Below are 14,884 nucleotides of genomic sequence, written 5' to 3'. Positions count from 1 at the left end.
AAGGAAGGAAGGAAGGAAGGAAGGAAGGAAGGAAGGAAGGAAGGAAGAGGCATGATTGAGAAAAAGGGCCCAGACTGTGAGCCACTTTGTGCTTATACTGTACATATTGGAGAAGCCCCTAGACTTTTAATTAGGTCAGGAATGTCTGTTTCGACAGTGGTGAGATTGGTTGAAATGGAAAGAGAAAAGGCTAAGGATGGGACAACTTAGGATAAATCACTGAAAATAGGGAAAGGTGCATATATTTCATGTGTTCATAGAGAGGACAGAAAAAATATCGTAGTGTTTAAAATAAAAAACAGCTTGGCGATGAGAGTGTGTCTATAAAACAGAACAAAAGTAGTAATAAGTAGTATATGAGAAATGGCCAAAATTGGCAAAAGCTCTGCATTTATGTGTGGGCTACTCAGAAGAGTAAGTGAATTAAAATCTTAAGAATCAAGTAAGAAAGCTGAAAGTATAGATCTGTTTTCCCATCATTCAGAAAGAAGCTGGGGCAGGATTGAAGGTTTATAGCCAGCCTTAACTCAAAATGTTAGTTTACAAGATGATAACTATATTCTTTGTATGATTTCACAGACATGTAGACTGTCAGCTACTTCAAATTCTTTTATGTATTAAAAATAGTGAAACCAAGTTACCATCCTATTTCAAGTGGAAGTATAAACACTTCAAAGATGTGAGACAATTTATTTGAAGCCAGTAATAACTGACCACTGCCTCTACCATATTCTTGCCTTCTGTGAAGATGTCATGTTCATAATTCTGTATGAAATCATTTACAGTTCAGATTCTAGCAAATAGTTTACTATCTTTGTGCTCCTAATAGTGGAAAAACATCAAACAGAAGTAAAAGCAAATCTTCACATAATAAAAACTGTCATTCATTGTTCATACCGATCTTCATCTTAATGTACTATTTAAAACAACATTGCTCCTCCTTAAAACTCATTTTCCTTAACACAGACTAAGCTAGCAAAACTGAGAGCACAGCCTGAAAAGGGGAGTGCATGTAGTTTTACAAGGTTTATAATATTTTCCCCTCTATGAAAGACAGCACAGTTATTAAGAGATAACTTACTTAGCACACTGGCCAGGCTCCGGAGTGACTGTTCATTAGGAAAAAATACATTATTATTTTTTTCTGTGAAGTAGAGTAGACTTTAGGTGACCATTTTTCTCAAATGTAAATATGAGAAATTGGGGTCTCAAATGACCCCAAAAGTCATTTACAGATCGAAGTGTATTCTTTCATACTGAAACCCACTTGGAAAATGTAGCCTGCTTATGTAGAGCATATTAGAAGACTGATTTTTATGGTCAAGCAAATGAAGCTCAGAGAATCGGCTTGACAAGCCCCTGGTGTGTCAGATGGCCCCACCTTTGACCATCCTTACTGAAAATCCACGTGGCCTGTGTTTGTTACTCTAGCTTGTTACAGAAGTGAGTATAAATGATGCGTGTTGTGGAGTTAGGATCTTCATTTGTTTTTGTATTTTATTAATGTCAGTAACATCTTACATAACATTGGGCAACATCTAAACAGTTCATTTGATACATTATGAACATAATATATCACAGATGATTTCATTCCATATAAATCTATAATTTCTTAGCTTAAAGTGAAAGATTTAGAGACAAATTTGTATCTCATTCCACTGTTAGTCATGAATATAAATCATTTGGTTTTCAGAATCCTAATCAAATAGCTTTCTGGTTCATGAAGCAAGTGAGAAATTAAGTATTTTCAAAGGAAACACTGATTTTCCCCTCCTACCTAATCAAAATCTTAGAATACACCTAAAGTTGAAATCGCTCCTTAAAGGCAAAGCAAAGAGCATAACAACCAATTTTTCTTACATTGCTAAAAGAAGATAAAATATATCCTACTGAAATCATAGGACATAAATGTAGGGAAAGTCTCCCCTTGAGTACTTTTATATTCATATGAAAGCTACTACATCACATATTATTAAACAAATCAGTAATCTTTTAGCTAAAGCAAAGAAAAACAGTCAGAAAATATAGTCACCTGGTGTGTTCAGCTGAGTGTTTACATATTTTCTAATGAACAGATAAGAAAAGTACAGGTGACTCTAATGTGTAAAATCCACCTTTTACTGCTAGCCCTAGAGGGGAATATTAAATTACTGACTCAAGCTAATTCTGTCGTTGATAACCAGGCCTGTATAGTCTCTGGCTTCAGCTCCATTCTGAACCTCTTTTTGGACTTGTCTGAAGTCAAAGGCTACAGTGGCCACCTCAGGAGAGCGATCATCCCTTTAAAAAATGTTCAGCGGTAGATTTGAGAATTTCATATATGACGACTGTATTTATATTTCCCTCCTCTCTCCAACTGCACCATGTCATCTCCAACCCCCACTCCGTCTCGAATTTATGGCCGCTTTTTTAGTTACTGGTGCATGTTTAAACTCTAACGTGCTGAGTACACTACCGTTGCTCGGGTGTATAGGTGTGAGGGATGACTACTTGGTATCTAATAACCAAGTAGAGGGCACATGGCTGATACAGACCGATTCTCTTTCAGCAGTCAGAGCCTATAGCTTTTCCTCTAGCGGTGGAACCCTGTGAGATAGCCTCCTTCCACACTGGCATGTCAGCTGGTATGGTCCTCATTCGGGTCTTATTTAGGTGAGCATATCATTGCGATTTCATGGGTACAACTTTCCTGTTCATATCGAAGATACTGTCTTATAGCAGATGTCCTGTCCTCTGGCTCTGACAGGCTTCTAGTTCTCTCTTCCAAGATAGTCTCTGAGTCTTAGCTGTAGGGGTTGTGTTCTAGGTTTATCCATTCAGAATGGGCACCACACACTTTTAAAATGGTTCTGCTTCTGGTTGTTTGTTTATCCATAAGAGCTTATGTGCTGGAGCCTGACAAAGTCTCCTCAGTCTTAGCACTGCTGACACCTAAACTAGGTAATTCTGCTCTGGGCTCTCTCGTGCACTGGAGGGTGTTTGCCACGTCTTGGACCTATTGTCCCTCACAAAGGTAGCTTCCCCCCATTTGTGAGAAAGTACCTTCAGATATTACCAGATACCCCCCCAGGAACAAAATTGTGGCATTTGGGCAAAACTGACGAGCCAATAATACTGTACCTATTCCATTAGTAGTTGTTAAAAATTAATCCAGTGATGGCAGTTGTATTTCCAAGATTTTCTCATGGTAGTTAATACTTGTTTTCTGAGGTGGATTTCTTGCACAACATTGAAAAAATTGTTGATATAATTCACCTAAATTGAAGGCTAAACCAACCACAACACTTGGGTTTGTAAAAGTTTAACATCTTACACTATAGAAAAAAAGCTTCAAGTTTAGTATACAATACCATTACCTTTTGCTCAGTTCATCAATAGTTCCATTTATAAATAGGACAATTGAGAATTTATAGATACTAAATTATTACCAAGCTATTGTATTATCACTCTATGTTCTCCATGGCATCGATTCTCACAGTGTATTCTAAAGACCCCTGAGAGTCCCCAAGACCCTATCAGAATATTTTTGCGATAATACTTGCACTGATGGACCTAACATTTAACAGTCATTGTATTCACTGTTCCTTCATACATAAAGTGTCAAGTCTACCGAACATCCTTCAGAAAGAAAGAAAAAAATCTTTCTGTAAATATCAACCTATGTATTGATGTATCTTTTTAAAATGTGACAAAATAGAGTAATAAATACTTGTGCTATTAGCATTTGTTAGTGGTCATAAGAACAACAGGTGAACTATTCAGTTACCACAGTATAACTTTAATTTCTACCATAGCTTTTTATTAAAAGATATCTGTTATTTTCCTTGGAGAACTAGCCACTTTGCTGGACCCTAGCCCTTTTTACCAATGCCATAGCAAATAATATTTGCAGCTATATTAATCTGTTTCTTACGAAAATGGTCAGTATAGATCAAATCAGTCCCTTTTGTGTGACAAAAGCTGATTTTTTTCCCACACTATGTTTGTGGTACACAGCCTTCCATGCAGCTTTCCATGTGCTGAGTTCTTGTCTGATGTAGTCTACCTGACTACATGAGCCTGACGTAGACTCTCAGATCTACACTGATTTAACTCTCCTATTTGCCATCTATATAGATCACACTTGATGGCCTGAACATGTTTTGCATATATTCTAATTTCTATGTGATAATTTGGGGACTAATGTGGGGCATTACATTTTAGACTTAAGGCTTATTTTCCATAAGAAAATAATGAACATGTATCCTTCGATTCCTTGCTGCCAGTGAAAACAATATACAAGACTCCTAAAGCATTATTTTGGTGTCAAAACATATTCACTTCTTAGCTTACTGATGAAAACTTAAAGCTCAAAGTAGTAGATACTTTCCAAATGTGGGACTGCTGGGATCTGAAACAAGTAAGTATTCTCTCTGGCCAACCATGTGCCATTGTTTGTATGACCTCATCTAGGGATGGTGACATCTTATCACAAGGTTGGTGAGAGGATAAGTGACAGTCTGTTCATGAACATGATGTACCACAAATACTGTTTAAAGTGCAAGTATATACATATATTTTATACATATATGAATACTATATATAAAACTATATAGGAAACACTATAGAATTGACCTTAATAATCTTTAAAAATGTGTTCATTTTCCATAAACTAAATATATACAAGAAACTTCCTGATCCCTAAAAATAGATGTCAGATGAGAAGAGATTGCCTGAACGGGAATAGGAGCATCGTCAGAACAGAAGCTGGGGAGGTTTTTCTCCCCTAGAACATTGCTACCATCTGTGTTCATCCCAGGATCTTCCCATGTCACCATAGAACTCTGGCCCAGAGCAGCAGCTTTACCTTACAAGCCTGCTTTCACCAGAGGCTGTCCCCAACCACAGCAGAGTCATTTCAGGAGACTCAACTCTATTAGAGGCCCTTATAATATAGTCAGGTCCACTTGCCCAAATCTAGCAAGGAATCACTATCTTGTGATGTGGAAACAAGCAGAAAGTCTGTTGACAGTGCTCACAGAACAATGTGACACCCTAGACCTATTCCCAGAAATAGGTGGTAGGAGTGCTGCCCTATTGACTAAGCCACTGGATAAACAGACAGTTGGCAACATGCAGGAGGCTTCCTGTGAGGATTAAATGCAGGGTGAACCTTGGGTTTAATGACTTAGTTAAAAGCATTATAACATATTTTTCTTTCTCTCTCTCTCTCTCTCATATGTGTGTGGGGGGGTTCGATACGGGGTTTCTCTGTATAATTCTGGCTGTCCTGGACTCACTTTGTAGGGCAGGCTGGCCTCAAACTCACAAATATCTGCCTGCCTCTGCCTCCCTGAGATTAAAAGCGTGTGCCACCACATGGGGCTCTGTCCATGTTTTTTCAGTCTGTTTGAGAATACATAACAAGATAAGGAATAGCTGGTGTAATCTGAAACAGAAGGCTAGAGATTCTTTTTAGCAATATTTATCTTTTCCTTTCTAGGGTCACCATGTGTGATAAGAGTTCCTTAGGATAATTCACTATTGAAAATCATCATTACCAATTAATACAAAATGCAATAGTTAATTTATCTCCTGCCTTACTACTTTAGGTAAAAGATTAGTATCTGTTGTTCTCTCAAATTCTCTGAAAATATAAAAACTTTCAATAAGAACTTTAATAATAACGCTATACCTTACACATTACATTCTATGGTGGTGACATGTTTGCAGAGTGGACCAGGAATCCTGGTCAGAGCATCAGACTCCCACTTTCCACTGTTTGTGTTGGGGTATTTTGATTGAGAGAGAGCACACTGGTTGTTCTCAAATAGAAAAATAGAGGGTTTTCCAGTATACACTGAAGAAACTACTGTTTCAGCTAGGATCAAACTCTAAGCTGGTATGTAATTTTTCTGTAGTATAGAGCATGGATATAATGATAAGAAGACTTATTAATTAATGTAAGATCTTAAAATTAAGAAGAAATAAAAGATCATGTCCAAAGCAATAAAAGGCTAGAAGGAATTTTGGGGGTGTGGTAGAAATATCCTTTCTTGATTTTAATAGTAATTATAGGTCTAATCCATTTTTTTTAATCTTGCCAATTGTACACTTAGAAAATAATGTGTGTCTGTCTGTTTGTTTGTTTGTTTGTTTCAGGACAGGGTTTCTCTGTGTACCTTTGACTGTCCTGGACTTACTTTGTAGGCCAGGCTGACCTTGAACTCAAAATGATCCCCCTGCCTCTGCCTCCCTGAGTGCTGTGACTAAAGGCTTGTGCCACCACGCCTAGCAAATAATGCATATTTTAAATAGCAATTATATGCTAAGTAAACCACAACATTTTGTTTAAAAGCCAGAAAACGAATTGACTGTTGCACTTCATATTTTGTTTACTGTTGTGTGTATGTTTTACATCCATGGGAGTATGAAGGTATGTAGAGACCAGCCCAGTACATAGGGTATCTTTTATCACTCTCTGCCTTTGTCCTTGAGACAGGGGCTCTCATTGAATGGGAACCTCTGTTTTAGTTAGGCTGTCTGGGAGCCCTTCATATCCACCTGTCTCTGTTCCCCATTGGCTGGCAATATAGGCATGCACAGTTATGCTCTGCTTTTTAAGAAGGTGGTAGGGATTTGAACTCAGGCCTGCTGGGCAAATGATCTTAACCACTGAGCCATCTTGCATTTCATATTTTATATAGAAAAATAATATGTTTCAATATATTGAGATAGGGTATTCTGGTGTCTGTTATCCCTTAAAAGACAGAATTCAGTGTGAACATGCCGACGTGGAATGAGAAGGGAAAAGAGATATATTCGGACATTTCTTTCAGACAATCCTAACACTGTGTTTCTTCCTCTTGTAGCCCTGGAATGAGACCAGATGTAAGCTCTCCTCCATCTAGCTCCTCAACAGCGACGGGGCCGCCTCCCAAACTCTGCCTGGTGTGCTCTGATGAAGCTTCAGGGTGCCACTATGGAGTGCTGACATGTGGAAGCTGTAAAGTGTTCTTCAAAAGAGCAGTGGAAGGTAGTGTGTGTTTTGAAGAGTTTCATCTTTGCTTTACTTTGCTTCTGTTTCTCACAATACATTTTGAACTGTCCATCATACACAAAGTCCACCAAGGCTAGACATAGTGGCTCATGAGTCCTCCATTGGCAAGGGAAGGGAATAAGGATCAGAAGTAGAATGAGTAAGTACAAGTAATCAAGAGATTTAACCACGAGCTGCCACATACTGAGTACGTCTGGTGCGTTGAACACTGTCATCTGCAGAATTTCCTCTAAGCTTGGCAAAATTTCCAATACTTCGTAAGAGAACAAACTACACACAGTTAATGTTTCCAAGATTAGTTTCTTGACATATCACAAATCCACGTCCACTATAACACCGCTACTAAGAAGAGCTATGGAAGCTTAATTAAGCTGATAGTATTAGTTTATATTTGATACTCAGATACTTCCAGTACTGCTTGTAGCCTGCATGTTACACATGCCCTTTGTGGTGCTTCCCATTTCCTATACCTCTTTGTTTGGTGCAGTCTTGGTATGGTATGGGAAGGGACTACTCTGTGCTAGAGACAGATATCACTGGGGTATCTTGTAGGCTGGCTACTCCACCTATCATGATTCCATGAATGGCAAGCCACAGTCACATGCTGAAGGTAGATTTAACCAAAAGTACCAGTGAACAGCAGTATTAAGAGGCTTCAGATGGTCTGAAGGCTCTTCACTTGACATCAAGAAGTTAAAATGGAAACTTATCAGTTGGCAGAAAAGAGAGGAATTGAAGATATCTGTCATAAAAGGATGATTAGGAAATTACTATTAGTAACTAGAAGTACATGGCCATTCCTTGTGAAATAGCAAACACCAGCTCAAATCCCTTGTTTTGCAATAGGGAAGGAATTGACTAGTTGAACATCATACTATTATAATAGCCTGGGCCTATACCTAAGACTCTCAGTTACGCCACACCCTGGATAAAGAAATCAATATCAACATAATATGCATAGCCTAATCTTTTGTTAGACATAAATGAAACACTGAATTTCTAGTTGAGAATTAGTTTTTCACCATTTTTCTGGCAACTGCTAGACACTCAGATCAGGATATTCTACAAGACAGGGATATAGGGGTGAAATTTTAGTGCTTTAGCTGTTGCTGCAAATCTGATCTTTCTCCTTTTCTTGCATGGTAGGATTTTTAAAAGTATTTACTTGGTTTTATTTTATATGTATAAACGTTTACTTGTGTGAACAGCATGTGGGTGCCTGGCCTCTGCAGAGGCTAGAAGGCGTGTGTTGCCCTGGAACCGGAGTTGCAGAGAGCTGTGAGCTGCTGCTCTGTACATGTTGGAAACTGAACCCCGATCCTCTGCAAGAGCAGCAAGTGCTCTTAACTGCTGAACCATCTCTCCAATCCCATAAAATATTATTTTATTGGGTTTGCTCCTCCATTTTGTGTCCAAGAACCAGGAAGCTTACAGAATACAGAGAGGATTTGAAAGAGCTAGCACAGTAATTTGGCATTGGAGAATAACCCTGAAATAAAATATTATAAAACTATATAGCTAATATATATAAATAAACATTAGTCAACTTTGTAGCCTCATCTTCACAAAAGGTTAAACTGATAAAGTTAACCGTGTACTCCAAACTCATTTAAACAGCATCTTGACTTAACAGGAAAAACTAATTTTTTTTTCAATTCAAGTCTTAGGTTACTTTAACCAATAACAAAAACAACAAAAAGTCTCTTAGAAATCAGGTCTACTATAAGATAGGGTAAACATACTGAAATCTATACACTTAAAGAAGATAAACAAGAAAGAGGACCCGGGATAAGATGATCAACCCTCACTTAGAAAGGCAAATGGGATGAACATTGGAAGTAGGAGAAAACAAGTAACAGGACAGGAGCTTACCACAGAGGGCTTCTGAAAGCCTCTACCTAGCAGTGTATCAAAGCAGATACTAAGACTCATAACCAAACCTTGGGCAGAGTGCAGGGAATCATAAGAAAGAAGGGGGAGTTAATATGTCCTCTACAGGAGTGCCACAAGGACCAAATATATCTGGGCACAGGGGTCTTATATGAGACTGTTTCTCCAACCAAAGGATCATGTACGGATATAACCTAGAACCTCTGCTCAGATATAGCCCATGGTAGCTCAGTATCCAAGTGGGTACCCTAGTAAGGGTAACAGGGACTATTTCTGACATGAACTCAATGGCAGGCTCTTTGACCTCCCCGTTCCCCGAGGGAGGAGCAGCCCTGCTAGGCCACAGAGGAGGACTTTGCAGCCAGTCCTGAAGATACCTGATAAACCAGGGTCATATGAAAGGGGAGGAGGTCTTCCCCTATCAGTGGACTTGGAAAAGGGCAGGGAGGAGATGAGGGATGGAGGGTGGGAATGGGAGGGAATGAAGGAGCAGGATACAGCTGGGATACAAAGTTAATAAACTGTAACTAATTAAAAAAATAAATAAAAAATCAGGTCTAGATATGTTCAACCTGGTAAACTGGTCATTATAATTCTTTCTCATTTCTTTGAATATGATTTATTCTTGAGAAATGTCCCACATTTCTCAATGTCTTGCCATCTCATCTAGTATAAGTAACCCAGAATGTTAATTATTGGTGTATCAGTATAGATAAGCAAGTCTTGTATAGGAAACTTCTATTCCCACCTTACAGGCAAAAAGATATTTCAGTTGCTCTCATCAGCATTTAATAATCATTAAAAGAAGACAATGAGAAGGTGGGTGTGGGAGATGGAAACACTGTTAGCCTTTTCCTTTTTAGTATTCTTTGAAATTTTCACCAGGAAAGAACTGCATTTCTTAGTATGTTCTTCAATACTGGGTACCAGAAAATTTAGACAGTAGCATTCTTTTCTTTTCTTTTTTTGACTCTGGCACTCTTTAAGTCAGTATTTGAGGCCAAAGGTGTCTCCAAACATTTTTCTATTCTGAAAGCATATTAAATAGTGATCTTTGTAAGTTTGTTTAGTTTGCAAAGGTTGTGATTTACCTAACCAGTTGCTGGTAATATGTAATATTTTACTACATTTAAATTGGGAAGAACTTATTTTACTCAGCAGTCAGGGAAGCAGATGCAGGCAGATCTCTGTGAGTTTGAAGCCAGCCTGGTCTACAAAGCAAATCTAGGACAGCCAAGTCTACACAGAGAAACCCTGTCTCAAAAAACCAAAGGGGGAAAAAGTCATTCTTTTTTTTTATTTAGAGATTCACAAATATTTTTAAGCCTGCTTCCTTTTCAGTTATTTCAGCAATAGGTCAGAAGTCATAATAAAAACAGTGGTTATAGACACCGTCTATAACTGTTAAGAGAACTATAAAAGATAGTTTTTAAAGTGCTGACCTTTGGCACAGTGTTTACAATACAATTCTGTCTTTTGATCTTAGCGTTTGTACATATCTGTGTATGAAATGCTGCAGTAAGGATTGCTCAGAACAGTCCTCTCAACGTTGTGGCTCATGTAGACAAGCTGTCTATCATCCTTACACTGTCTACTTCCTTACTACCTTCCTTAGTCAGTGACTTTGTGTCTTTATCACACTCTGCTCAAAAGAAAAATAAAGAGTAGCAAGGCTTTTCATTAAAAATATCCTTACAGATCTGTGGGATTTTAACAATGCCCTTTTTTTCTCTCATAGGGCAGCACAATTATCTTTGTGCTGGAAGAAATGATTGTATCATTGATAAAATTCGAAGAAAAAACTGCCCAGCATGCCGCTATCGAAAATGTCTTCAAGCTGGAATGAACCTTGAAGGTAATGGAACCTAAAAGGAACTATCTACCTACCACATGAAAACTGAGCACTTTAATTTTTATAAAAGCAAGTAGATGCAATCATTTAATGAACTCTACATATGCTTAATGTTATATTATTTTCCAATAAAATAGGATTATTTTCCATGATAATAGCATTTTACGTGTTAATTCATGCATTTTTGTGATATACGTTGAATTCAGGACAGCCAGGGTATATCTTAAGAAATTACGTAGTATTGAAAACTGCATAACTCTATTTGCCCCTCTGAATGAAAATTAAGCCTCCTGCCTAGGATTTTCCTTGTTACTTGGCTTCTTTAGGTCTGTGGATTGTAGTATGGCTATCCTGTATTATATGGCTAATATCCACTTATAAGTGAGCATATACCACGTGTGTCTTTCTGTTTCTGGGTTACCTCACTCAGGATGATCTTTTCTAGTTCCATCCATTTGTCTGCAAATTTCATGATTTCCTTGTTTTTAATTGCTGAGTAGTATTCCATTGTGTAAATATGCCACAATTTCTTTATCCATTCTTCAGTTGAGGCACATCTAGGTTGTTGAAGAGCAAATAGAATAGACGCCAGCACAGATGAAGAGAGAGTACAGGATGGAAGCAGATGCTGAGACTCACATCTATACATTGGGCAGAGCAAAGGGAGGCTTATGGAAGAATTGGGGGATAGAAAGACCAGGAGGGGATAGGAGCTCTACAAGGAGAGCAACAGAGCCCACAAATCTGGGTCCAGGGAGCCCTACAGAGACTGATACACTAACCAAGCACCATACATAGAGAGGACCTAAACTCCCTACTCAGATGTAGCCAATAGGCAGCTCAGTCTTCATATGGGTTCCCTAGTAAGGGAGCAGGGGCTGTCTCTGACATGGACTCATTGTTGCACACTCTTTGATCACTTAACCCCTGGTGGAGCAGCCTTGCCAGGCCACAGAGGAAGAGGATTCAGGCAGTCCTGTGAGTCTTGATATGCTAAGGACAGAGGTAGGGAAGCAGGGCTCCCCACTTTCTGAGGATTAGAGGAGGAGAATGGGGTGGAAGAAGGAGGGAGGGAAGGAGGGACGGACCGGGAAGAGAGGAGGGAGATGGCTACAGTTGGGATATAAAGTGAATAAATTAGGAAAAATAAGTTAAAAAAATCTAAGATAAAAATTACATAACTCCAAGCAATTTTGTTTTCATCTTTCTTACTCCTTTTTAAAAACTCAAAACCAGTCCCTAAGGTTAGCAAAGTATTGTGTTTTAGAGATCTACTTCATGTTCCTCTCTTTCAAAAATCTTTTATTGAAAACATATGTTTTATTACAGGTTTGCCAAAAAAATTTGTAAGGGGGCATTGGATGGATTGTTTTGTGTTTTAAGTATAAAAGAAAACCAAAAATTGCTTATAATTTGATACACTTATCTTACTTAAAAACTTTTCTCTGGGAAAGTTTGGGATTTTGCTGTAGTTGAAATAGTGAGCTCTCTGAAATCAGTGTTCTTATAACTCATGTTGTTAGTTTTTATTGTTACTGTGGTGATTTACTTAGCAAATATTAAGCAAGTATAAAGAGAAGACAAACTCAGCTCCTGAGTTTGAGCAGCTTACTTTGTAAGCTACAAAGTTGATCACAAACTAGTATGGGATGCCACAAAAGGAGTACTGCTACGGAATGGAGAGGGATGACCATCAGCTTCTGTCCTGAAAGTCAGGGAACTCATCCTGGGAGAAGTAGCAAATTATAAATACACTGAGCAGGAATCAGGTGAGCAGTGATGACAGAGATGTGGTCGAGTTTGTATTTTTACAAAGACTACTCCTTGGGCTAGAGAAATGGACAAATGGCAGAGGACCTAAGTTCACTTTCCCACACCCACCTTTGGCAACTCACAACTGCCTGTAACTCAATTCCGGGGGGGGGGGTCTGACATCCTGTACTGCTCTATAGACTCCTACAGTCTGTACACATACCCCCTCACAGAGAAAAATGCATACACATAATTAAAAATAACAACTAAGCCTTAAACTAGAAGACTAATTTTATATTGAAAGACCAAAGAAATGAGAGTAGCGATAATTTGGATAAAAGATGCTAATACTGAGAGAATGGTATTCATTTCGTTCTCTTGATAGGAGAGACTTCCAGTTCTGCCTACCGTAGAGTGTGTTACTAATCCCCCAACCATTATCAGAGCTTTTAGTCCATCCAGATTGTTTAATGTTGACAGAGGAGTGCTCAGTCCCAAATGGGACATCTGTGTCACACGCCCTCCTCTCAAGTCTCAGGGGCCATCAAGGAAGAGAGGCTGGGAAGACTGTAAGAGCCAGAGGCACTAGATGACTACAAGGAGAGTGTTTTTCAAACACAGCAGGAAAGTTACACATACAAACTCACAGCAGTCATGACAGCACGCACAAGACCTGTGTGAGCCCAAGCCACAGAAGATCTCAGCCTAGAGAAGGGGAAAGGGCCCACAGTCCCACACACTACTGAATGTGGCTCCTGCTAAGTCCCCCCACTCTAGTGGAAGGCCACACATCCAAGAGCACATATGTGGGCAGCACAAATTTTACTTCATGGATTTAAAAAAAATAGCAGGCAAGAGCACAAAGTTGGGTGATTTGGGAAGCAGGTATGGATCTGGGAGGAGTTAGAAAAAGAGTAAAATATGTTCAAGATACATTGTATAAAATTCTCAAAAAACTAATAAAAACTGAGAAGAATAAAAGGCAACACAATCTAGGAAGGGGGATCAGAAGTTTAAGGTGACAGTAAACTACTGGCTCACTTTTAGAGGAAACAAGTTATGGGGATCTTTCCCTTCCAGAAACAGAATTTCTCCTTTTCCATGCCATATCATGCAATTACTAATAAAAGACTTCTGGAGCTGACAGAATGGCTCAGTAGGTTTGATCATTTGCTAGGGAGCATGAAGACCCAAGTGTGTGCTCCAGTATCCACATCAGAACTGGGTATAACTGTGTTCATTTCTACTAATCACAGCACTTTGAGGGATAAGGTGGGGACAGGAGTTGTTCTGGGGCATACTGGCTGCCAGCCTAGCTCCAAGGTCAATGGGAGAGCCTTCTTGAAAAGGAATAAGGTGGTGGGTAACAGGTTAGACACCTAACTTCTTCCTGTGCCTTGAACAATACACATGCATGTGTGCAGAGTACACTCACACATGTGCACACACATTCATTGTATGTGTCAAAATGTTTAAAGAGTTTACTTCTCTTAATAGGAGTTTCCAAAATTAAACACCTCTTATAATTAGAAAGTTTGGGCTATAGAGTTGATTTAGTACATTTCTTTTTTTTTTTTTTTTTTTTTTTCAAAATCCACAGCTCGAAAAACAAAGAAAAAAATAAAAGGGATTCAGCAAGCTACTCCAGGAGCCTCCCAAGACGCTTCGGAAAATCCCAACAAAACAATAGTTCCAGCAACATTACCACAACTTACTCCTACCTTGGTGTCACTGCTGGAGGTGATTGAACCTGAGGTGATATTTTCAGGATATGATAGCTCTATTCCAGATTCATCTTGGAGACTTATGTCCACACTCAACATGTTAGGTGGGCGCCAAGTGATTGCAGCAGTGAAATGGGCAAAGGCAATACCAGGTAAGACATGAAAGATGACAGAACTATAACACTCTGAGCTGGGCTCTGTGTGTGTGAACTTAGTGGTATGCCATTTGCTTACTGTACACAAGCAGTGGGTCAGGCTCTAGCACCCTGCAAAATAGAACTGCTCTAAGATTCTTTAGGCTGTGTATCATCCTGCCTGATCTCCACCACAAATGCTTCTCTTGCTCATAAGGACAAATGAGAAGTCCATAGTAAACTGTAGATACTGTTCCCTGGTTTTCAGGTCACAGGTAGCATTCCATTGTAGATAAGATCTTATATTATCAGATCTCACTCAAATTCTATTCACAATGACACCTGGGAGAGAACATATGGGAATTCCATTTATTCTCATTCAGAGTGTTTTTGAAGTTGGTAAATGGTGTGTTGAATTTTTCAAAATTTACTAACAAAATATTTTGGTTTTTCATTAAATGAAATCTCACATGTTGAATATTAATTCATCTAA

At 38.7% G+C, this 14,884-nt stretch overlaps 1 protein-coding gene across 4 annotated transcripts in view; it reads left to right on the top strand.

Annotated features, from left to right (window-relative positions):
• Nr3c1 (nuclear receptor subfamily 3 group C member 1) overlaps positions 1-14,884 on the top strand; it is an 89,766-nt gene that overhangs the window by 56,973 nt on the left and 17,909 nt on the right. For 3 of the 4 annotated variants that reach the window (XM_055622891.1, XM_055622890.1, XM_055622892.1), the window contains exons 3-5: positions 6,852-7,018; positions 10,668-10,784; positions 14,134-14,409. In XM_055622891.1, the coding sequence (XP_055478866.1) occupies positions 6,852-7,018; positions 10,668-10,784; positions 14,134-14,409 (560 nt within the window). The remainder of the gene's footprint in view (positions 1-6,851; positions 7,019-10,667; positions 10,785-14,133; positions 14,410-14,884) is intronic. The other variant, XM_055622895.1, reaches the window with a different exon arrangement.

This window comes from Psammomys obesus, unplaced genomic scaffold, assembly GCF_907164565.1.
Source record: "Psammomys obesus unplaced genomic scaffold, mPsaObe1.curated_primary_1811, whole genome shotgun sequence".
In the NCBI taxonomy this organism is placed as follows: Eukaryota; Metazoa; Chordata; class Mammalia; order Rodentia; family Muridae; genus Psammomys; species Psammomys obesus.
This window is presented reverse-complemented; position numbering and strand designations above follow the sequence as displayed.